The sequence below is a fragment of the Cetorhinus maximus genome, chromosome 9, assembly GCF_964194155.1.
Source record: "Cetorhinus maximus chromosome 9, sCetMax3.hap1.1, whole genome shotgun sequence".
Taxonomy (NCBI): Eukaryota; Metazoa; Chordata; class Chondrichthyes; order Lamniformes; family Cetorhinidae; genus Cetorhinus; species Cetorhinus maximus.
In genome coordinates, this window is record NC_135887.1 from 41,667,452 (window position 1) to 41,691,747 (window position 24,296).

Here is a 24,296-nt window from a genome sequence, read left to right on the forward strand (position 1 = left end):
AATTTAGCGACACCTCCCTCAGGTGTCTATTGGATGCAGCGGAGGCCCACTGTGAAGTCCTCTACCCCTGCTCTGGGCAAAGACCAGCAAGCAAGGTCACCAACCCAGCTGCTATACATCAGACAGTGGTGGCAGCGATGGTCAGCGCCAACGCCCTGCAAAAGAGGCCAGCCACCCATTACCGAAAGAGGATGAACGATCTCCTCTCTTCCGCCAGGTTAAGTCACTCTTCTCATCACTCTCTACTCACACACTCACAAGCCCATCGCACATCCGCAGGGTTCTCATTCAAGGGACATCACCATTCACTCTCTCACACACCTTAATTTGCCCTGCAGATCATGTCCTCATCCTAACCAATGGCACCACTCGCCACCTACACATGCCAAGCATCCTTCTCATCTAGCCTGGCAGGCATCCTGCTTACACCCTCTCCATCTGTCTTCATCAGGACAAGCTGGCACACAACAAAAGGGAGAGGTTGCAGACTGGTGGAGGACTGCCCAACATCAATGTCTTCACAAACTTTGAAAATTGAGTCATCCAGCTGGCCAGCGATGATCTGGACAATTCCTGTGCTGATGGTGGGGTCAGCGGTGCTCAACCAAGTGCAACCAGCAGTGCAACATCCATCAGACAACCATGCTGTGAGTGAGTTCCCCGTTCCAGAGTCCCCTGTCATGAGTAATTATCTCTCCTTGCTTTCATAGGTACATCTGGAAAGCAGCCGAGAGGGTCCACGAGCCAGGTGCTCAACTGAAACCCCGAAGACACCTCAGAAGAAGAATCTGATGACACCTTAATTGAAGACCCATCACAGCGCTCACCCACACCCTCCACCAGTGTAGAGACACACACCTTGATGGGACCTAATTCTAGAGTAGGCTTAGGGTCACAATCTGGTGAGCACATTACACTGTCTGATCCACAGCAGGCAGAGGCAAGGACTTCCCATGTTTCCGACACTCGGAGGACTACTGGACGTCAGACATTTGCTGAGTCGAGTCAGATGATGAGCCTCTGGACTCGGTCATACTTCAAATTGCTGGAGTTGCAAAGGCAAGCTCGGGAACATTGGGAAGGGATGTCCGCTGCACTCCTCAGATTGCAAGGCATGATGGAGGAGTCCGTCCGCCTTCAGTCTGAGGTGATAGCGCCGGCATGCCAACACACCAAGATCAACACTGGTGGGATGGCAGCCACCATGGAGACCTTGGTCCAGGACATCGGTCCTACATTTCTGCACGGGTTGAACGCCATCAATGACGCTTTAGTTGGCCTCCAACAGTGTCAAAGTGAGAGGGGTGCAGGGCAGCTTGATCTCACTCCAGCTTCCCCTTCTCCTCAAGGAATCAGCCAGGGGCCGTCAGGCGCCCAAAGGGAGGAGGATCAGCAGCTCGACACCTGGGACCATCCATCCAGGTGACACCGGGAAGGTCTGGCTGATCCAAATCCCCTCTTCCTATGACCCCCGCAGCTCCAACTCAACAGGCCAGGGAGGATGCAACTGGCCCACAGCAGGGCACCCAAAGCAGGGCGGAGCCCTCCAGGTCTCAGCCCTCCAGAGGACACCTGCCAAGGTCATCACAGACAGGGCGACCACCGTTGATGTCGGGGGAGCACCAAGATGTAGTGGCAGGGTTAAGGAGGTTAGAAAGATGTAAATCTTTTGAGTCAAAACAATTAAACTAAATTAACAAAATCAGGGACAAAGTAAAAGCAGCCCTTTAAAGGGAAACTCCAAAAACAAAAGACAAAATTCAAATGAAATTTCCTAACATCAAACCAAAATGTGATCAGTCCCCACGATGCCCACAAAAGGCCTCGATGGTGCCGGCAGACACTGCACGCTCCCTCTCTAGGGATACCCAGAAAAAAACTATAGTTAGGTGCATGTTTCGAAACTGCATGGGGAAAACCTCAAATGCGTTACCTTAACCACTCAGTCAAGACTACAGGGTAACTCTTTTGTGGAGTTAAACAATTAAACTAAATTAACAAAATAAGGGATAAAACAAACACAGCCCCTAAGTCAGGTCAGCTGTAAAAACAATGACAAAGTTTAAAGGAAACTTACAAACATCAAACAAAATGTGATTAAAGGTGTTGATAAAACACCCCAGTTCCCGCGGTGCCCACCGGGTACGGAAGGCCTCGAGAGTGCCAGCAGACACCGCATGCTCCCTCTCCAGGGACACCCGGCCGCGAACGTAGCCGCGGAAGAGGGACAAACAATCGGGCGGGACTCCCCCCTCGATCGCCCGCTGCCTGGACCTGTTAATGGCCAAATTGGCCAGGCCCAGGAGCAGGTTCGACCACTCAGACTGTGTTCTCTTCCTCCAGCTCTCTACAAGAGAGAGAAGGAACACTCATCAATGACAGAGAACAGCTGCTAAAAGCAACACTCAATGTCTGCTTCCTGCTCAGAAGAGAACACTATAAATCCTCCTTGTGGTTTGTGAGACCAAACACTCTAGAAACACATTTCTCAAGAAAAAAACTATAGAAATGATCCCTAAGAGTATAGACTACAGGGTAGTTGCACAGCCTGGGCAAGGGTGTTAATCACTTGTACATAATGTTCACTATTGTAAATAAACTTCTAAGAATGTCTCCCTGCCTATGGCTCCTTGTTATGATGAGCAGTGTTCATGTCACTCAGATGTGAAGATGTTGGTTCCTGCACAAAATAAAGGCAGGTGTCTCAGTCCAGGGCCTCTTCCCTGTGCAGTGTGTAACCTTCAGGCCAAAGTGATGGTCTGGCTTCACACTCACTGGACACATTACTGATGCCTGCACCTAGACGGTGCTTGTCATTGCTGCCAGAATGTCATGGACAGGTGTCAGAGTTCCGTCATTCTCTCTGTGTGCTCTCAGCAACTTTGAGGTGGGGCTGGCCCCCATCTCTTCAGCATCTCTGAGCGGTAACGGTGTGCTCCTGAAAGGGTCAGGTGCCGAATACTGACAAAGGATCAGGTACATTTAAAATTTCACGGCTATGTCTCCATGATAGGACCCTGATCATAGAGATCAAGTGAGCTGCCCTCAGCCAGACAGGAGTCAGACATTCACAGAGGCAATGTGAAGATCTATGGGGTGTCCTCACTGCATATCGTCGTCATCCTCCTGGAATCTAGCAACTATTAGAGCCTCCGCTGCATCTCCATGACATGAGCCTGAGCATGGAGGGTATGTGCGCTGCCAGCAGCCACACTGGAGTCAAACATTCACAGATGCAAGGTGAGGATGTCAGGACTCCTCCCTGCATCTGGTCATCATTCTCCACGAATCTTACGGCTATGAGGGCCTCTCAAGCGCGCCTGACCAGTGCAATGGCCTCATCGTTGATATTCTCAACTTCATCACTGTCATCCCCCTTTGACATCCTCCTCATCAGAGGAGACGTGCAGCTCTTCCATCTTCTCCTCAGCCAGGTTCCTCCCACCATTGCAATGCCAGATTGTGAAGCGCCCAGCTAGCGATGATGACGCGCGACACCCTCGATGGACTGCATTGCAGGGCTCCACCAGACCAGCCGAGGCATCAGGACCACATTTACAAAATGCCTATCATTTGTTCCACCAAAGTCCAGGTCACAGCATGAGCCACGCTATACCGTCACTCTGCTGCAGTCCGAGGCCGCTGCATGGGCATCATCAGCCATGTCCTCTGTGGGTAGCCCATATCCCCGAGGAGCCAAACCTGCAGCCTCTCTGGAACCTGGGAGATGTCAGGGATCTGAGGCCTGCCAAGGATGTAGGAGTCATGGACACTCCCTTGGAATTGTGCGCAGACCTGTAGGATGCATTTGTGGTGGTCACACATCAGCTGAACATTCAGCGGGTGGAAGCCCTTGCGATTGATGTAGTTGCCTGCTTGTTGCCATAGAGGTCTAAGCGCCACGTGAGTGCAGTCAATGGCACCCTGCACCTGTGGAAAACCTGAAATCTGCACAAATCCCAGCACTCTTGCTTCCTGGCTTTCCTGATCCCAGGCAAAATGCACAAAGTTCTGTGCCTTCGCAAAGATGGTGTCCATGACCTCCTGGATACACTTGTGCGTGGGGGCTTGGGAGATCCCGCACAGGTCACCTGTGGAGACTGGGCATAAAAACTGAGAGCCACGGTAACTTTCACAGCCGCAGGCAGTGGATGCCCTCCAAGTATCCATGGTACCAAATCCTGCAGCAGGTGGTGTATGTGACCAACCCGTTCCCTAGACTTGTGCAGTCTTCAGCGACACTGGTTCTATGTCATCTGCAGGAATGACAAAGGCCGTCTATAGACCCTGGGTCTAGTGAGGCACCTACGAACGATGGATCGCTGTGGATCTTCAGTGTGTGAGCAGAAGGCACTGCCACCCCTTCATCTTGAGGGAGGTGCCCCTCCCTTTGCCAAGCCAGATGTCTCCACAGCTCCCTTCTTCTTCTTCTCTGCTCCCTGTAAGCCATGAGGCACACTGCTAAATCACCAGGCTCCATGATCCTGATGCCCTCCTCCTGCAGGATCAAAGAGAGGATCTGTGGGTTTGCATGGGTGTACTAAGAACCTCTCTTGGTTAAGTCTGAAGGCCTCTTCACGCTTGCAGGAGAGTGCTGGCCACCACTTGGATGGCCAGTGAGTACTGCGCTCATTGGCTGTCCGAAACCCCACCCACCTCCGCCCCGCTCCACTTGACCGATTGGCGGCAGCTTTGGCCACTGGACTGCATGCTGTGCTCTCAGCTCAGGTGTAGGCATTCTCCTAACCTGCACTGCAAGGCTGTGCTGTTAGCTTGAAACATGATGGACACTGGCCCAAACCTTAATAAAGACATTGCAAGGGGCTGACAGCTCCTCCACCAGTGACTGTGCCATGGACAACTTTTGCAAGGGGATTATAAAACTTGCCCAGCCGATCAATTGTTCTGCTGTCCCCTAAAATGCATATTAATTTACAGTCTGTGCCCAAAGGGTGAAAAGTTCTGCAGCATTTGGGGGCACTTTCATGCTTTTGCGTTGCTTGACTCCAAGCATGTTAATGGAGCTGCAGCTGATCGGTCTCAGCTGCGGAAGAATGCTCACTTTTGACAAGCTTTTCCAAGTGTGTGGCCGCTTCCCTCACCCCCCACACACCCCTCCACCCCCAGGATGTAATTGAGTATTTCCTTCGGTCTGTGCTGCCTTGCTCCCTCCAAGCACCCCCTGCCCCACCCTGACCGCACTGGAGCGCTTAGCCCGACACCGCACCGAAAGCCAGCCAGGAGAAAGCGACTTGCCTGCACCCCACACCATTGCCTGGTGACTCATCCTTGATGTCTTACGGGTGATGCCACGAGCACTGCACAAGGTTGCGTGCACTCATCTCCGACTTCCCCTCGAAGTTCAGGTCGCCAGGTGCATGCCCTTCAAAGGCAGTCGTGAAGCACGCTGTTCTGAAGTCACGGCAACGTGGCCAGTAACTTTGATGTGGGGGGAATCTTCTGGCAAGCAGGACTTATAACAATGCTAAAGTATTGGAAGTTAGGTTCGCGACATGCTACATCGGGGAACGCAGCCCACTATTGACGGGTGGGGAGGACAATCGCAAACTGGTTTCATGAGGGCGTGAAACTGATTTTTGGCCTTCTCGCTATATTGTCCTCCCCCACCCGCCATGACACCCTATGCTAACGGAGTCATAAAATTCTAGCCTAGGCCCCTTTAATTTCTTGTCTCCATACATTCCCAATTTCGCTCAAAAATCTTCAACACTAAGGAAATTGCTGAGAAAGGATGCACCGTTCCTGTGGTATGAAGACCTCTAATACCTCATTGAGGCACTGAAACAGTCATCAGAAACATCGACATTGCAATTTTATGACCCTAGGGAGACAACTACCCTGGATATAGATGCCTCACAGAAAGGTCTGGGGACATGCACACTACAAAAAGACAAACCAATTGTATTTGCTTCAAAACCTCTGTCTGTAACGCAACACAACTACTCCAACATCAAGCAGGAAGCATTAGCTTTAGTGTTTGGAATCATGCGTTTTCATATCTATCTGTTTGGCAAAAGGTTTGTAGTAGAGACCGACTACAAGCCACTGAAGATGATTTAGTAAGAACCATTGACCAGTGCACCACCAAGATTGCAACGTCTCTTGATAAAGATTCAAGGTTACTACTGTGATGGTTACATCGCATACATTTAGCAGATTGCCTAACCTAGCGAAAACAGATGTTATATCCTTAGATCTACAAGTTAGAACCATAAAAAATTACGGTGCAGAAAGAGGCCGAATCATGTCTGCATCGGCCACAAAAGCAGAAAAAAGAACACTAATTTTAATTCCACCTTCCAGCACCTGGTCTGTAGCCTTGCAGGTTACAGCACTTCAGGTGCAGACCTAGGTACCTTTTAAATGAGTTGAGTATTTCAGCATCAACCACCAATTTAGGCAGTGACTTTCAGACGCCCGCCACCCTCCGGGTAAAAAGGCTTTTCCTTATGTTGCTTCTAATCCTTCTACCGATCACCTCTAGTAATTGACCCCTCAGCTAGGGGAAATAGGTCTTTCCTGTCTACCCTATCTAGGCCCCTCATAATTTTGTACACCTCAATTAGATTACCCCTTGGCCTCCTCTGTTCTAAGGAAAACAACCCTAACCTACTGAATCTTGCTTCATAGCTGCAATTTTCAAGCCCTGGCAACATTCTTGTAAATCTCTTCTGTACTTTCTCCAGAGCAATTATGTCCTTCCTGTAATGTCGTGACCAGAACTGTACACAAAATTACAACTGTGGCCTAACTAGCATTTTATACAGTTCCATCATTACATCCCTGCTTTTGTATTCAATACCCCATTCAATAAAGGAGACCATTCCATATGCTTTCTTTACCACCTTATCCACCTGTCCTGCCACTTTCAGGGGCCTGTAGATAAGCACTCCAAGGTCTCTCACTCCCTCAACCCCTCTCAATATTCCCATTTATTGAGTATTCCCTTGCTTTGTTTGCCCTCCCCAAATACATTACCTCACACTTTTCCAGATTTAATTCCATTTGCCACTCTTCCGCCCACTCAGCCAAACCATGGATATCATTCTGGAGACAACAGCTATCCTCTTCACTATCAACTACATGGTCAATTTTTGTGTCATCTAAAACAACGACATTGTGATTCCCCATCATGCCTCCCAGGTTTAAGTCCAAATCACTAATATATATGACAAACAGCAAGGGCCCCAACACTGAGCCCTATGGAACGCCACTCAAAACTGCTTTCCATTCGCAAAAACTTTCATCGACCATTACCCTTTCCTGTCACTGAGGCAATTTTGGATCCAACTCGCCACCTTCCCCTGCATCCCATGGGATCTCACTTTTCTGACCAGCCTGTCATGTGTGACTTTGTCAAATGCCTTACTGAAATCCATGTAGACAACCTCCACTTCACTACCCTCATCGGTCCTCCTTGTTACATCCTCAAAAATTTGATCAAGGTAGTAAGACCTAACAAAAATATGCTGACTACGCCTGATCAATCTGTGCCTTTCTACGTAACAGTTTATCCTGTCTCTCAGGAGCGATTCCAATAATTTGCCCACTACCGAAGTCAGACTGACCGGCCTATTATTTTCTGGCCTATCCCTCACACCCTTTGTAAATAATGGTATAACATTCGCAGACCTCCAATCCTTTGGTACCTCGCCTGAACCTAGTGAGGATTAGAAAATGATCCTCAGAGCATCCAATATTTCCTCTCTGGCTGGAAGTTGACTTCACTGACATCGAACGTGAAAATGTTCACCAAATTGATCTGGTACATCTTGCACAACACAAATGCCAACTACCAAAAGAAGAAACGGCGAAAGATTCTGCACTACAGAAACTGTGGAAAACCATCACTGAAGGATGGCCTGATCCAATTCAGCATGCCCATGAACATGAGACCATTTTGGCCTTATTCGGGTGAGCCAGGCATCTCTCAGGGAGTCATTTTTAAAGGCAGACAGACTATCATAGCAGAATCTTTGTGATCTGATACTCTTCAACAACTTTATCACTCACACATGGGCATAGATCAGATGAGAAGACTCGCAAGACAGACAGTCTATTGGCTGGGTATGAATAATGACATTGAAGTCGTCATCAAGAAGTGTGAGGCCTGTCAAGAGCATATGCCAGGTCAGCACAAAGGACCGCTGATTCCACATGAAATTCCTACCCATCCTTGGTCCAAAATCGTATCCTGCCTCTTTCATCTCCATGGCACTGACTTCGTCATCTTCGTCAACTACTTTATCAAATACCCCATTATTCAACATTGCACAATATGTCAATCACAACTGTTGCACACACTGTAAGTGCTATTTTCAGTTTATTTGGTGTGCCTAGAGAGATTATTATGGATAATGGTCCGTTAAACCATTTCAGGATTTGTATGAGATGTGGAATATCAATCACACTACTTCTTCTCCTGATTACCCAAGATCTAATGGCCTAGCTGAATGGATAATTTACATGGTGAAATCCTTTATTTTCAAACACAGACAGACCAAGCAACATCTACACATTGTACTGTTACACCTGAGAGCAACACCTTTAAATGCAATGATTCCATCGTTGGCAGAGCTCATGTTTGGCAGACCAGTGCATTCTTGTTACCTACTCTTCCCCATGCTAGTCTCTCAGAAACTAGAGAGCAACTTTTACAACTACAAGAGACAATGACCAATATGCATGATAAAAAAAGCTGGTACAGAGTTGCCAGGTTTATAGTTGGGGCAACAAGTTCATATCCAGGATTACACAGAAGGTACGGGGCAACCAACCAACAAGAATTTGTTCAGAACCAAGATCCTATGAAGTCATCACACAAAGGCACAATGGTGAGGCGTAACCAAGGACAAATTGAATCCATTCCGGCTTCTCATCCACTATCTAGGATAATGTCCCAAATGCAACCAGAAACAATATCTAAGCATGACAATCCCAGAGGTCACCATGAGCAATTAAAGAAAGCACCAGATAAGGTTACCATTCCAAGATCTGGGTATACCAACAGGTTACCTCTACGCTTTAGGGACTCAGAGATTCATCAGTTCTGTACACTTACGTAATGGTAACTAAACATGAACATGTATTGTAAATAGCTATATTTATGTAGAAGGAGGAGAAAGTATCTTTAAAAAGAAAGGGTGTATGTTGTAATATTCCTTTAAGGGATAGAAGCGTGACCTCACTGGAAGGAAAATGTGTCATGTGATCCAGTCTTAGTTTCACATTTGCTCTGAACAAAGCACACACACAACTCTGGTGTTTTCAAGCTTTATACCTATGTTCTCATGTGCCTAGTCTTAATAAGTGAACTGGCAACGTGTTTACCCAATCCCTTATGAGTGATTGGTGTCTTGTGTCTTGTACAGTAAATAAGCCCAAGGTATTATATAATTATAATAACGCAACATAGGACCTGGTGGTTCAGGCAGAAACTGTGTCAACATATCACATTAGACTGGATAGAGGATCAAAGGCATGGAGATTGAAGAGATATGGGAACACGGTTGGTAAATGTGATTAAAATGATTTGTTCGCATGGAGGGTACACATCGATTTGGGCTGGTCGGGTTGAATTGCCTATTTCCGTATTGTAACTTTTATATATAAATCCAACAATTTTATTCTGATAGGTTTGGAAGTACTTTTAAGATGGTACTAACATGGCCATTTCTGTCTCTGTTCTACAGCCACATAATTCTTTTGATCGAGATATGAATTGGATTGTGCACTTTAGTTTGTGTATTAGATAGCTGGAAATATTGGCAGGTGTCCAGATCTCATGCCTGCAAACACTGGAGTGTGAAGCTAGCTGGAATCTCAGATAATGTGTGTTTACCTTCTCATCAGTATTCCATGGGGTCGTCATGATATTGGGCTCTGACTTTACTGAAATATAAAGAGAATTTGTGCTCTTATCAGATGTCAAAATAGCAGTGTTGCATTGATCATGATTGATTGAATACCCACTGCTCAAAAGAATCAAGACCTTAGAGCAAATGCATCTTCCAGTCTTTTTCAGTTTTTATTGTATTTCTGAAGCTTACTTCAGATTAAAGAACTCAGTGAGCATTTGGCTGACATTATACCTTAAATACCCTACATCATCAAAATAGACAGTAATAAGAGCTTGAATGAATAATGGCTCCATTAAAGAATGAATTTGATTTTATAAATGCATGTTCTTTTTTTTAAAAAAGTGGTGTCTTTAATATCCTCAAACTATCCCAAAGCATTTCACATTCAATTGATTACTTTTGATTTGCAGCCACTACGATGTTCTAGGTATATATATTGTATATTGCTACTTGGATTATATAGTATATGCTTAATATTGTTGTTCCTGTAAATCATTTAAATGTAAGTATATTTGAATGAGTGTTTCAGATTGTAGGAAATCTGGTTTAGTGTGTGAAATTTTGAAGCATCTGATAGACTGAAGATGTAATGGGAATCCTACGCAAACTGTAGTAAACAAGCTATTGCAGTCAAGCCAACCATGCCGTTACTGCTGCAAGACAAAAAAGATTCAGATTGAAAGGTATGTGTTTCATTTATGGAAACTCACCAGGGCATTTGAATGAGGAAATTGCATTGTAAATTATACATTCCAAGATATGAAAGAGTATGAGAAGATAAGTAGTAAAAGATCGTTTCACTGGTTCATGAATCAGTAACAAGGAGCCACACACAAAAAATTATCACTAGCAAATTAAAGGGAGAAGTTAGAAGAATTTATTTTCACATAAAAGACGAACAGTATTGAATACTTTGCCACAGGTTTAGGTTATAATATCATTGAATAGGGAATCAGGGAAATGGATGGAAATGAAGAATAGGAAACAATAAAAGGAAAGGACAGTCAAATGAAATTAGATTAGATTGCTCCAGTCGGGGAGCTGGCACTGACACAGGCGGAATTGACTGCATGACCTTTCCCTGTGCCATAATTTCTGTCATTCTACAAAGGGGAGAACAGAGAGCAATATAATTTTAAATTTCAATTGATGTGAACACTAAAATGCTTAGCCAAAGCCCCAGACGGTACTGAATTTCTTAATTAATGGCACCAAGATCAGTATCCAGGATCAAGAAGTATGCCTGTTCAATATAATGAAAGGCAGCATTAACAGTCTCTGTGGTTATGGCACTGGAATTGCAACCCTAAGATTGTGAATTTAAATCCCACAGAAAATGATCATGAAAACTGCCAGATTGTCATAAACACCCAACAGGGGAGAGAATTTCCACCCCAACTTGATCTGACATGTAAGCGATTGCAGTGACACACCATATAGCAGCATAGAAATTGTTAGGTTAAAAAACTGATCTTGGTCCATCTGGCTCGCCCTCTACCATCCTGGTAGTTGCATGATACAACAATAATGGAGTTGTTGACTAACCTCTTTTAACTATGGGTGGACCAATGTAGTCCACAGCCCAAGGACAAATAAAAACATGACAAACACACTTTTCGAAGTTTGAAACCGAGCATGACAGGTCTCCATGTTGTGATCTTACTTTGAGTTAGAACTTCTCAAATTTTATAAAATAGAACTATTTTAAAGAATGCCTATTGGGAAGGGCTGCTTTTTTTTATAGAATGAGTAGTTTTTTGCCATTCAAAAGCTTACCTCATTTTAACAGAATGAACTGAAAAATATTAAAACCACCCCAGAATGTTTTAACATCTCTATTTCCTTAAAATTCAGAAGGAATATCATGTTTAACCTCGTCCAGCCCTATAACCCTTCAAAACTTAGCTGCTCCTCCAATTCTGGCCTTTTGCGCATACCTGATTTTCATTACTCCACCATCAGCGACCATGCATTCAGCTGCCTGGGTCTTAAGCTCTGAAATTCCTGCTACCTCTCTCTCCTGCTATAAGATGTACCTTAAAATCTAGCTGTTTGACCAGGCTTTTGGTCACCTCTCCTAATATCTCTTTATTTGGCTCAGTATCAAATTTTGGTTACTCATGTTCCTTTGAAGCTCCTTTGGATGTTTTGATACATTAAGGGGGGAAGAGGTGGCATAGTGGTATTGTCACTGGACTAGTAATCCAGAGACCCAGGGTAATGCTCTGAGGACCCGAGTTTGAATCAATTTTTAAAAATCTGGAACTGAAAGTCTGATGATGACCACAAAACCATTGCCGATTCTTATAAAGATCCATCTAGATCACTAATGCCCCTTTAGGGAAGGAAATCTGCCATCCTTACCTGGTCTGGCCTATATGTGACTCCAGACATACAGCAATGTGGTTGACTCTTTAAAAATGCCCCCTGAACAAGAGCAATGAGGGATGGGGGGCAATTAGGGATGGGCAATAAATGCTGGCCTAGCCAGCGATGCCCACATCCCATGAACAAATTATTTAAAAGAATTAAGGGCACCATACATTAAAGGTGCATACTGTAGTCCACCAAATAGTGGGAAGGAGCGAATTTGTAGGTAAGTTACAGGAAGGTGCAAGAACCATACAGTAGTGATAATGGAGAAATTCAATTATCCATTATAGACTGGGATCGTAACATGTAAAGGGCAAAGAAGTGGAGGAATAGCTGAAATGTGTACAAGAGAATTTTTTTGATCAGTGTGTTTGCAGCCCGACAAGGAAGTCGTGCAAGTGGAGCATGTTTTATTGGGGAAACGCTTAGAGAAGAGTGATCATAAAACCATCAGGTTTAGAATAGTTATGGAAAAGACAAGGAACAATCAAGCATGAAAATACTTCACTGGAGGAACACTGCCTTCAGTAAGTTGAAAAGAAATCTGGCACAGGTGGATTGGAATCAAAACAATAACATCTCCCAAAGGGGAGATAGTTTGGGTACAGAACAGATATGTTCTCGTAAGAGGGAAATGCAGCTCATCCTAAAAAAAGCTAAAGCTCCCTGGATAAGTACATAAATAAAAATTAAAATGAGACAGAAAAAGGAGGCTTCTGATAATTGTTTAGTAAAGAATGCAGCAGAGAATCAGGCTTCATATAGAAAGTACAGAGGAGATCTAAAAAAAGGAAATAAAAGAGGGAAAGAATTCTCTCAGATCAGTAGCTAATATTAAAGGGAACATTAAAATCATTTATAAATAGCTAAGAAAGGGTGGGACAGATTAGGGAGCAAAAAAAGATTTTCTTATGGAATCAGGAAGCACAAGTAAGGTACTAAATGGACAACATTTTACCCCTGTCGGGGGGGAAGTGCAGGAGCGGGCGTGCTTCCGATCGGCGCCCCCAATTGGGGACGCGCAGCCATTTTAAGTAGGCGGGCCAGTTAAGGCCCGCCCAGTGTGACATGCACCAGGAAGCGCTATGTGCTCCCTGTACGGGCGGAGGGGGGATTCCCTTAGCCGGGAGTGCTGTCTTTCACGCATGTGCGCAAAAGAACCCACAGATCTCCCTGAGGCAAATTACTGCCTCAGGGAGATTGGCACCAATTCAAAACTTTCAATAAAGCTTAGAAAAAAATTTCCCTGCCATGTCCCCTCTGTTTCTCTTGCATTGTGTTTGCTGCATGTCCAAAGACATGTGAAAAGACATGTGCGTAGAGAACCTTCACTTTAAAACAATTTCACATAGAAAACTCATTGGCAATTTACGCATCAAAAGTATAATGCATAATGTACATTCTCCCTCTGCGACCAAGTGCAGTTAATAGGCATTGAAATACAACATTACAAAGTTAAGCTACACATTAGGATGTTTGCCTTGGCAACCTTGCATAACTCAGCAAATTTCTTGTGGACCTGCTTCCTGATTTGGGCCACAGGTGAAACATCACTCACTCAATTTATCACTTCTATCTATGCTGTTCTGGTGTTGTTCCTTATGGTAAGATGGACCTCTCATCAAAAGACTGTCACCGTTGTCTCTCAGACTGCATAACATTATCTTGGCTTGACTATTCTAACATACTCCTGGCTGCTCTCCCACATTTGCCCTCTGTAGACTCTGCTGCCAGTTCCTCAACTCACACCAAGCCCTGTTCTACTATCACCTCTGTAGCTCATTCACCTACATTGGCTCTTGGTCAAGAAACGTCTTGATTTTAAATTTCTCATCCTTGTTTTCAAATCCCTTCATGGCCTTGCCCCTTCCTTTCCCAAATCATCCAGCCCCACAACACTCTGAGATATTGTGTTCCTCTAATTCTGGCCTCCTGAGCATCCCTGATTATAATTGCTCTACCAATGGTGGCCAAGTGTTCTGTTGTGTCGACCTTAAGTTCCCTCCCGACACTTTTCTGCCCCTCTACTTCACTTTTCTCCTTTAAGACACTCTTTAAAACCTACCTCTTTGACCAAGCATTTGGTCATCTCACCTAATTTCTCCTATGTGACTCAGTATCATATTTTGTTTTATAATGTCCCTGTGAAGTGCCTTGGGATGTTGATTACATGAAAGGCACTAAACAAATATAAATTATTATCATTGAATAGAACCTCCAGAACCATACCACTAAATAGGACACTTTGCACCACTGGTTTTCCTTTGGGTGTTTTTACCCCTTCATTCAGTGACAGCTTTAAGATTGAGCCACTGGTGCTGGATGCACTGGTGCACTCCCTCACCCTATGGGCTGAATTCTCTGGCTGACGCGCAGGTGGCGGAACCCGCACGTCAGTGCCTAAAATGTCGCGCGAGCATCCCGATGTCAGTGCGCGGCATTGCGATATTTAGGTGGGCAGGATGTGCAAGCAATAGAAAGCTGCAAAACGGGAGTCCTGTCCTTTAGTGCAGAAGGATTTCTCCTGGCCAGTTGAGCAAGAGGTGGTGTTGGCATTTGCAAACCATGACCGTGACTACCTTGCTTCTTGTGCATAACATGGAAAAAATTGCAAGAAGGTGAGGAAAAGGCAAAAAGCACAATTTAAACACAATTTAAAAGAAAACCTGAGCAATCATTGCAAAAATATGACAGATTCTCATCTTGAGCAATATTAATACCGAGATCCACTAACAGGAAGTCGTCCCATTCAAATTAAATTCATGGTATTAAGTTTAATAATCTTGTAAAGTTGTGTTTGTAAAACCAAATATGGTGAACGGCTTAACAACAAAAAATTCTAGGGCCAGGATCTTCCCCCCCCGTCACCATGGGGTGAAATTGAAGAGCAGGCGCACAGAGGCGCGCCTCCGATTGGTGCCCTTGACCGGGGGCGCGCAGCCATTTTACTTTGGTGGGCCAGTTAAGGCCCGCCCAGCGTGATGTGCACCAGGAAGCGCTCCGCACTCCCTGTACGGGCGGGAGCGGGGGGGTGGGGATTCCCTCAGCCGGGAGTGCTGTCTTTCATGCATGCGCGCAAAAGAACCCACAGATCTCCCTGAGGCAAAGTACTGCCTCAGGGAGATTGACACCAATTTAAAACTTTCAGTAAAGATTAGAAAAAAATGTCCCTCATGTGACACTGTCACACAAGCTGGGACATGTCCACAACTTTTATTGTAAAAATTCTGCACTTTTTTAAATCGCTCATGAAACCTCATCCCGCCCCTGGATGAGGCTTCATGTTTTTACAAAAGTCTGCCTGGCTCCCGGCCTGCCCACCAACCTTAAGGTTGGACAGGCAGATCCATTATTGAGTCCAATTGGTTTTTTAATGACCTTAATAGGCCGTTGACAGGTGGGCGGGCACACATCCGACTCGGGATAGCGCCCGCTGAACTGACAATCTAAATGACGCAGGGTGACGTCGGGATGCACGCCCGACGTCACCCCATGTCATTTTACGCGTCAGCGAGTGGCACCCGCCCCCGCTCACCAACCGGAAGATACTGGCCAATGAGCTCTTTGCATCGGTCTTCACTAGAGAATCTGTCAATGTAGCAATAAATGAGGAGGTAGTGGCGATATTGGATTGGATAAAAAATAAAAAAGAGCTTGTACTAAAAAATAGAAAATCACCAGGCTTAAATAGGTTACAACCGAGATTACTGAGAGAAGTCAGGGTAGAAACATTGGAGGCTCTGGTTACAATTCTCCAATCTTCTTTAGGTGTGGCAGTGATACTAGAAGACTGGAGAATTGAAAATGTTACATCCTTGTTTAAAAAAATGAAGAAACTCAGCAAATACTAAAGCCAAGTGCTGGAGAAACACTTCGAGAAAATGGTCAAGCACAAAATTAATTGACATTTGGAAAAGTTTGAGCTAATTCATGGAAGCCAGCGTGAATTTATTAAAAGCAAGTCATGTCTGACTAACCTGATTGAGTCCTGTGATGAAATAATGGAGAGGGGTGATGGGGGAGTGCAGTTGATGTTTCACATATGGATTTTCAACTGGCATTTAATAAAGTGCCACATAATAGACTTGTTAACAAAATTAAAGCCATTGGACTAAAGAACACGAGCTGGATTGGAAAAGTACTGGAGGCCTCATACTGAACACCATTGAGTTGTTGAAAAATTGAATGGCTGAAATGAAAATCAAGAACCTAGAATGTCAAGAAAAAGTTGAACAGTTGCAAGAGAAAGTAGAATTTTTCACAAAGGAGCGGGAAGACTCTCAGAATTAGCAGAAGTAAAATTAAAGAATGTGAGCCTGAAGGATAGCACACAGGAATTAGGCTCTGCAAAGGAAAAACTGTCCAGTGTGGAGAATCAAATTTCATGTGTGGAAGATGAGTTTGATGAAATGTTGGAACTTCATCATGAAAAGAGCAATGAAATTCTTGAACCCTGATCCAATCTGAATAACATCTGCAGCATGGAAGAGCAAATTCAGATTTTAAAAACAGACAACTCTGAAACAAGGACAACTGGACTCACCAGAGTGGTTGCTAAGCTGAATGAAAAGACTCATAAGCTTGAAAAAGTATTGTGAAATAAGGGAGTAAACAAATATTTGGCTGAAATTGTGAAACCAGTGGAAATAAAGGTTTCATTTTTGAAACATCAACTTCCAGCAAGAGCATGGCAGACCCCACAAAAAAGGAAAATCTGAGTCCACTCTAGGAATGAATAGAGTGAACATTCCCTTCGGAAGGAATGGGACAAACCCACGGGGCTGAATTTTCCCCCTGTCGGAGGGGAAGTTGAATAGCAGGCGCGTACAGGCATGCTTTGGATCGGCGCCCCCGATCGGAGGCGCGCCGCCATTTTACGTGGGCGGGCCAATTAAGACCTGCCCAGCGTGATGTCCGCACGGAAGTGCTATGCGCTCCCTGTGCGGGCAGGGGGGGAATCCCAAAATCGAGCATGCACTATTGTACGCATGCGCATGAAAGAGCACACTCATCTCCCTGAGGCTAAGTGCAGCCTCAGGGAGATCGGCTGTACATGTAAAAAAGATAAAAATAGAAAAATAAAATTTCCCTAACATGTTGGGACATGTCCATAATTTTTACAAAACCATTATTAAAATTTTTTAAATCGTACATGAAACCTCATCTCGCCCATGGATGAGGTTTCATGTTTTTTCTAGTTCCCGCCGGGGCTCCTGGCCTGCCTGCCAACCTTAAGGTTGGACGGGCAGGTTCTTTAATTACTCAATTGACTATGTCAAGGGCCTCAATTGGCCATTGACAGGTCGGCGGGCGTGCAGCTGATTTCGCTGCGCTCTCGCCTTCCTGAAAATTTAACTGGGGCGCGGTGGCGTTGGGAGTTCCCCCCCGACATCACTACGCGTCATTTTACACATCGGCGAGCAGGCCCCGCCCCCACTCGCCGACGCGTAAAATCCTGCCCACGGTGTCTGAACAAAGCAGATGGGTTATCGATAAAGAGAACCGTAACTCGGAGGAGCGCAAAAGATGAATCAAATGAAGACAATCGAGCACCGTAAGCATCCAGTGCTACAAATTCAATGCCAAACCAACAAGTCAAACCAAAACAACTGAAACTACCATTCCTCCATACACAACAGATCCAGATCTGGAAGAATTCCCAAGCCTCCAAACCGCCTGAATTTATAAAGTCAGAGGCTTGAGGGGGGTGGGGTTAAAGGGGTAGCAAGTAATGATTGTATTGTAAATATATTTGGATAAAGACTTGGGAGAAGGTGTGGTATAAGGCATTTGGCAGAGTAAGGGTCAATGTGGGACTGGAGGACAGTACTGCCCACAGTATGAGATAGAGTCACATGACGATAGAGTCAAGAAGGAGCCAGCATGGAAACAGCACCCATACAAGGCTGTACCTTGGATATGTATATAGTTATGGGATGCCGATAAACAGCTTATGTTCAACCATGCAAGCCTCCAGACTTTTTAGTAAGCCACCAAACAACCTTACAACAAAAACATTTCCTCATACTGTAAAACATATACATACACTATTGCACGATGAACTGAAAATCAACTTATTTATTTGCATGGTATCCTTTCTTTGCCAATTTCTTCGCTCCATTTTCATCCTGAAGGCAATGGCCCAGACTTCACATTAAGAATAAAGGTGAGGCTTCTATACAGTAAATTAGACAGCGACTTCTGGCATTTGCTGTCAGAGATACCCTGTTCCTCCACATGCTACACTGCAAGAAGTGCTCACAGATAGACTCAGCAGTGAAATCAATACAATGCAATGAAATTGAGGTGCTTGTTCATTAGTTCCCCACTAAAGACACCAGAAAAAGTTAGAGCTGGTGCATTCAGGAGTAAATTAATTTTTAATGGCACAGTGGATGGTCATTACTGCCAAACAACCTCTCTGGCCCTGAAAATTTAATTTTAGAAATATGGAGTCTCATTCCTTCAAAAGTTAATTTGTGTTAGAGATTTGAAGAGAAAAAAAAATTTGTTTTAATTTGTCTGTCTCTTTTATCCCTCTCATTTCATCCCATTTGTCTTTCCCAATCTTTATTTTGCTCACTGTACATCATTTAAATCTAATTTATATTTATATTTCCTGCTTTATACTTCCAAGAATAGGCTATGCACCAGGATTTTACTGGCCCTGGGTTCGGGTTGGGAGGTGGATGGACCAGTAAAATTCCTGGGAGTCTTGTTGGGATGATTCACTGGTGCATTCTGTTGCTGGGGATGTTTCCCCCTGCATGTTGAGGCTCCATTACGATCTCCTGCTTGTCTCATCAGCAGCCACCTCTCCTGGCGGCATTGCTAAAGCTCCAGAGCTCCTTGCTCTCTGATTGGGCCAGCAGAATCGGGCCTGGCAGTAGCCAATTTCAACGCCGCCTCTGGGAAGATTGTCTATGCAGTCCCGCTGCCTGTCCATGTGGGCTCGGGGCCCACATATAGTCCAGGTGGTAGGACATCCCCTGCAAAGGAAATCCTTGGCCTGCATGTCACAGGGAAAATTCTTCAGTCTGAGGCTTTGAAGAACCTTGCCTGTTTCTCTACCCACTCAAGACACTACAGATAGCCTGTAGAGATCACCCCACTCAGATTAGAGCAAATCTCTGCTCAAAAACCCATGAAAATTTTGTGGGCAACTGTTAGCAAGGTGAATGGTGAGCACCGTTCCTTTGCCGCTGACCGCAAAATCAGTGCTATTAAGTCCTTACTGAAGTATGGTTCAACATGCTCAGGCCAGCTTGTAGCACTTTGCCCCACCTGGTTATTATTAATTTGTGAGTGTTGACGTTGAGTGTCTGCACACTATTTAATTGATTGAGGCATTACAGTTGATATCAATCCTGGCTTTACTCATATACCTCTAACAAGGGACATCCTTTGGTAATCAGGGGTAAGCTTGTTGCCAATATTCATACCTTTAAATAAATTTTGCATTTTTTCCCCCCAATTGAATCTGTCTGTGCATCAAAATGAAGGACAGGATATTACCAGCCCTTTCGAGATAGGCTGGCAGGTGGGGAAGCTGGAAAAATGGTGCAGGAAAGCAGCATGTGAGGTGCCCGTCATCGTTTTCGTCTCCATGCCATCTTGCCAGCAGTAGGAAAGATAGTGGATGGCCCTCCTTCCACGGCCCAATCAAGCTCCCTAAGTGGTCAAGACCTCTTCCCACCTCTGGTGGCATTAGTAACCACTAGCAACAGGGGGGCGGGGACAACCTGCTGCATGGGGAGACTGCCAGATAAACCATGGCAGCCTCCCAGTTGGCTCCTGATGGGAGGGCACCCGTTTGGGCGCTCTTTAACACAAGGAGGGGCACCCCAGTGTCAACGGCTACCCCCCCGCAGACACGGTGCCATCTGCCCTCACCAACCACCACCCCCCCCCCACCCCCCCCACCCCGCCCCGCTCGACTGGTTCTGAGGGTGCACGCCCACAGATGTGTGCCCTTCCTCCAGGTGCAGCCCCAGCAGTGGCCACTGAACCTGGTGCCTGGTGGTGCTGCTGAGCTGCCGGCCCTCTGATAGGCCCCACAGCTGTTCTTAATAGGGAGGGCCGCCCCAGTGGCAACCAGTTAATTGGCTGCCACTGACAAGATGCAGCCCCGGACCCTGCTGACTGTGAAAGCGGGTTCTCCCCCAGTTATCGAGCCCGGCTGAGGGACCCTTGCTTCCACATAAAATCCAGCCCAAAATGTTTGCTTCCACTCTTGGGACAAAAATTAATGTCCTCCTCCCTGGCAAGTTTGGTGGTGGGGGGCATTTAATCAGGTGGAGGGTGGGGACCTCACCGCCTTCCCACTTCCGCTTTAAATAAGTCCGTGACGAGAAGCTCCATGGACGGGCCTTCCCACCCCACTGCTAATTGAGGCCTTTAAGAGGGCAATTAATGCTTATCTAAGGGCCTCATCCCACCACTGCTGGTATTCACCCAGCACTGGGCAGGGGACTTGTCACGCTTGAAGGCCAAACAGTAAACACTGATTGGGTTGCCTGCGGGCTTCCGGGGGGTGTCCCTCATTTAAAGACACTCAGTGCCTGATTGAGGGACCCAGCATCGGGAAAGCGGTTGGCCCACTGAGAACCCGCCACCTTGCCCTCCCTGTCGGCAACCACTCACCCCATCCGCGCCCACTCTGCGACACCCCTCCCACCATCACTCTCTTGTGCCTGTGTGCATCAGTGACTCTGGGCCTTGGGTGGATGTAGTACCAGCATTCACCACCTCCATGGTGGCACTGCCAAGTAGCTGCCAGCCTCTGAGTGGTAATCAGCTATCAGTGGGTGGGACTTCCAGGGTGTTTGACCTTGGGAATGGTCCGCCGCTGTCCTATTAAGTGCCTTTCTGGCACTCAATGCAATCCCCAAAACGAGGCAACGCGGGACTCTCGCTGGTTCTTCAGCTGGCGGGTGAGACCCCCATTGCTTCCATTAAAGACCGACTTCAGTGCTAAGCACTCCAAGACATAGCAAGGTTCAGGTAAATGAGGAGTTCTTTTGAACCTGCCCTAACAACATCCATTATCTCCTAGGACAGAATAGCTGTATATTACTTAACCAGTAAGATTTCCAACATAATTCTAGGCAATGGGCAGAGAGTCCTGTGGTAGCATGTGTTTAAGAACAAAGTAGAATTGCCCTGCATTAATTTTCAGTGAGGATTCTTAAAGCCCCTGCAGAGAGAAGATTTTCATTTAACTCTGTTATTTAACGACCATCATGAGATGAGTTAAGGTCATTTTAATCCAGTTTGAACTGAATGGGAGTCAATAACATGAAATTCCCTTCCATTAGAAATTACTGAAATTTAATTTGACACTCATACTGACAAAGGCCACAAGAAAATAACAGCAACTAAGTAGAACTCCGAACGGAATACTTTTCCAGGCCTGCAGTTGAGATACCTCTTCACGTAAAGGAAGGAATAGAAGCGACATTAAAAAAAACTTAACCATAGAAATCACAATGCCTTCAATTAGTATTTCTTAGCAGCACATCCTTCTACTTCCATCTGACAAACTCAATGCTTAAACAATTAATGTATGCATTAAATATTGTTACAACCCAAACAAGAGAGGAGGGGGGGAGGTGGGGGTTGCAGGGGAACCTGATAATAATATTGCCAATCGTGCCTGTTGCACATGCCTGTTGTGTTGTCACTTACCTATTCGGTCGATAGTCAGGAATGGATCGATCCAGTGAAATCTTGTTACTCAGGTAAGTATTGTATCCATACTTTTCATATGCTCCTGCAGCTTCTCTTTCTTCTTCAGAAGTGAGTGTAGCAGGCAATCCTCCCTGCCCTCGTCCACCAAAGCCTTCAATGAGCCCAAGTGATTTTGACAAGCCTAAAGTGGAAGTGGAATAACATAGACCATTATGAAAATGGGGCACTATAAGCAAATAATTTACAAGTTTTATGTCCTATATTTCAGATGTCGTGGCTGATTTTCCTTAAAAAAACCAAATATGATAGTGCATATAGGATGCATTAGAGCTTAATGCAGATCTAAGCCAAAAAGAAAAAATAAACCCGTCCAAATTTTGGACTTCTGGGAGTCTCAACCGTTACATCAGCATGGTTTGACAAGAATTACAAAACATGCTAAATGAAGCAGAGTCCTGATTTCACTTGTACTACAGATTTCATGGAGGAGAAACTGGAACTTTCTGTGCTAGTTTTCCAGGTGCAGAACAGGGGCAAAGTTCCAAGATTACCCGAAAGGTCTGCTACCACTTCTGTCCAGAGACTTTTCATGCACCTCTTGCGGCTGCCTAAAACATTTGTTAGGCCCTTTTCATATATTAATCAGGGGCCTAATGCCTTGAGGCCTTGTGCAGAAATTTGCTGAGGCTCCCTCCAAAAACATAAGTAGTTTCTTTTTAAACTTAGCTTCGTGTGGAGTAGATTCTCTCCCCAGCACCACATCACCACAATGGGCTGCTGTAGGCCTGAATGAGTTGTTCTCCTGGTCTCTCCCCCAAGGGCTTTCTATCTGAGGGCCTAAATGCCAGTGAGACAGCTAGGCCAGATTGACCTTGTTCAAACTGGCGAGCTGCCTCTGGATGTCAGATCAGCTTCTGCAGCTTGGTGGAAATATGCTGATGGTGCCTGAACTTCAAGGCTCAATTTCAGCCAAGCCATGAGTCTCCAGCCATTCTGCCCCCCAAACACAGGCTGTAACAAATTTCTAGCTCAGGGCTTAAATTTTAATACTTCTAAGCTATTGCTGTTAAAAACACGGGTTAGTAATTTTACCTGATGTAAGTTGTCACCATGATTCAACCCTTCATTCACGTAACAGCAAACCTGACAAGAGCAGATTTGTTCCATGTATAATTTTCTTTTCTCTTTCATTTCTATTACACTGTTTTTTTCCCTTTAAAGCAGGAACTCAGTTCCAACAGTGATTTAATCTGACCTGGAGTTTCTCATCATCACTTACCCAATATGGTCTAAAATCCTTTAAAATGCATCATCAACCTGTGTATAAAGGCTGAGAATATCAAGTGTCAGATCACTTGAATAGTTACAACACCTAGGCCAGGATTTTCCCGTCAGCGAGTGGGGGGGCCCGGGGCCCGCTCACCGACGCGTAAAATGACGCGCGGTGATGTTGGGCAGAACTCCCGATGTCACCGCGCCCCATTTAAATTTTCAGGTAGGCGGGGGCTCAGCAAAATCAGCTGTGCGCCCGCCGACCTGTCAATGGCCAATTGAGGCCATTGACAGAGTCATTTAAGTAATTAATGGACCTGCCCATCCAACCTTAAGGTTGGCGGGCAGGCCGGGAGCCCTGGCGGGCATTAGAAAAAGCATGAAACCTCATCCACGGGCGGGATGAGGTTTCATGTAGGTTTTTAAAAATTTAATTAAAGTGTTTTTAAAAGTTATGGACATGTCCCAACTCTTGTGACAGTGTCACATGAGGGGACATGTCAGGGAATTTTTTTTTTCCATTTTTAATATTTTTTACAGTAGAGCCAATCTCCCTTAGGCAGCACTTTGCTCTTTCATGCGCACGCGCGAAAGAGCACACTCTCGGGTTTAGGGATTCTCCGCCACCCGCACAGGGAGCGCATAGCTGGGCGGGCCTTAATTGGCCCACCAAAGTAAAATGGCTGCGCGCCACCAATCGGAGGCGCGCCTCTGTGCGCCTGCTCTTCAATTTCATCCCTGACGGGGGGGGAAGATCCTGGCCCTAGAATTTTTTGTTGTTAAGCCGTTCACCATATTTGGTTTTACAAACACAACTTTACAAGATTATTAAACTTAATACCATGAATTTAATTTGAATGGGACGACTTCCTGTTAGTGGATCTCGGTATTAATATTGCTCAAGATGAGAATCTGTCATATTTTTGCAATGATTGCTCAGGTTTTCTTTTAAATTGTGTTTAAATTGTGCTTTTTGCCTTTTCCTCACCTTCTCGCAATTTTTTCCATGTTATGCACAAGAAGCAAGGTAGTCACGGTCATGGTTTGCAAATGCCAACACCACCTCTTGCTCAACTGGCC

At 45.4% G+C, this 24,296-nt stretch overlaps 1 protein-coding gene and 1 non-coding gene across 2 annotated transcripts in view; both read right to left on the reverse strand.

Annotated features, from left to right (window-relative positions):
* LOC144684600 (polypeptide N-acetylgalactosaminyltransferase 17-like) overlaps positions 1-24,296 on the reverse strand; it is a 500,196-nt gene that overhangs the window by 433,766 nt on the left and 42,134 nt on the right. Inside the window, exon 2 of the mRNA XM_078548594.1 lies at positions 21,942-22,125. Within this exon, the coding sequence (XP_078404720.1) occupies positions 21,942-22,125 (184 nt within the window). The remainder of the gene's footprint in view (positions 1-21,941; positions 22,126-24,296) is intronic.
* On the reverse strand, positions 2,315-2,531 carry LOC144685149 (small nucleolar RNA U3). Its single transcript, XR_013577653.1, has one exon. It is a non-coding gene; the product is annotated as a small nucleolar RNA U3 (small nucleolar RNA).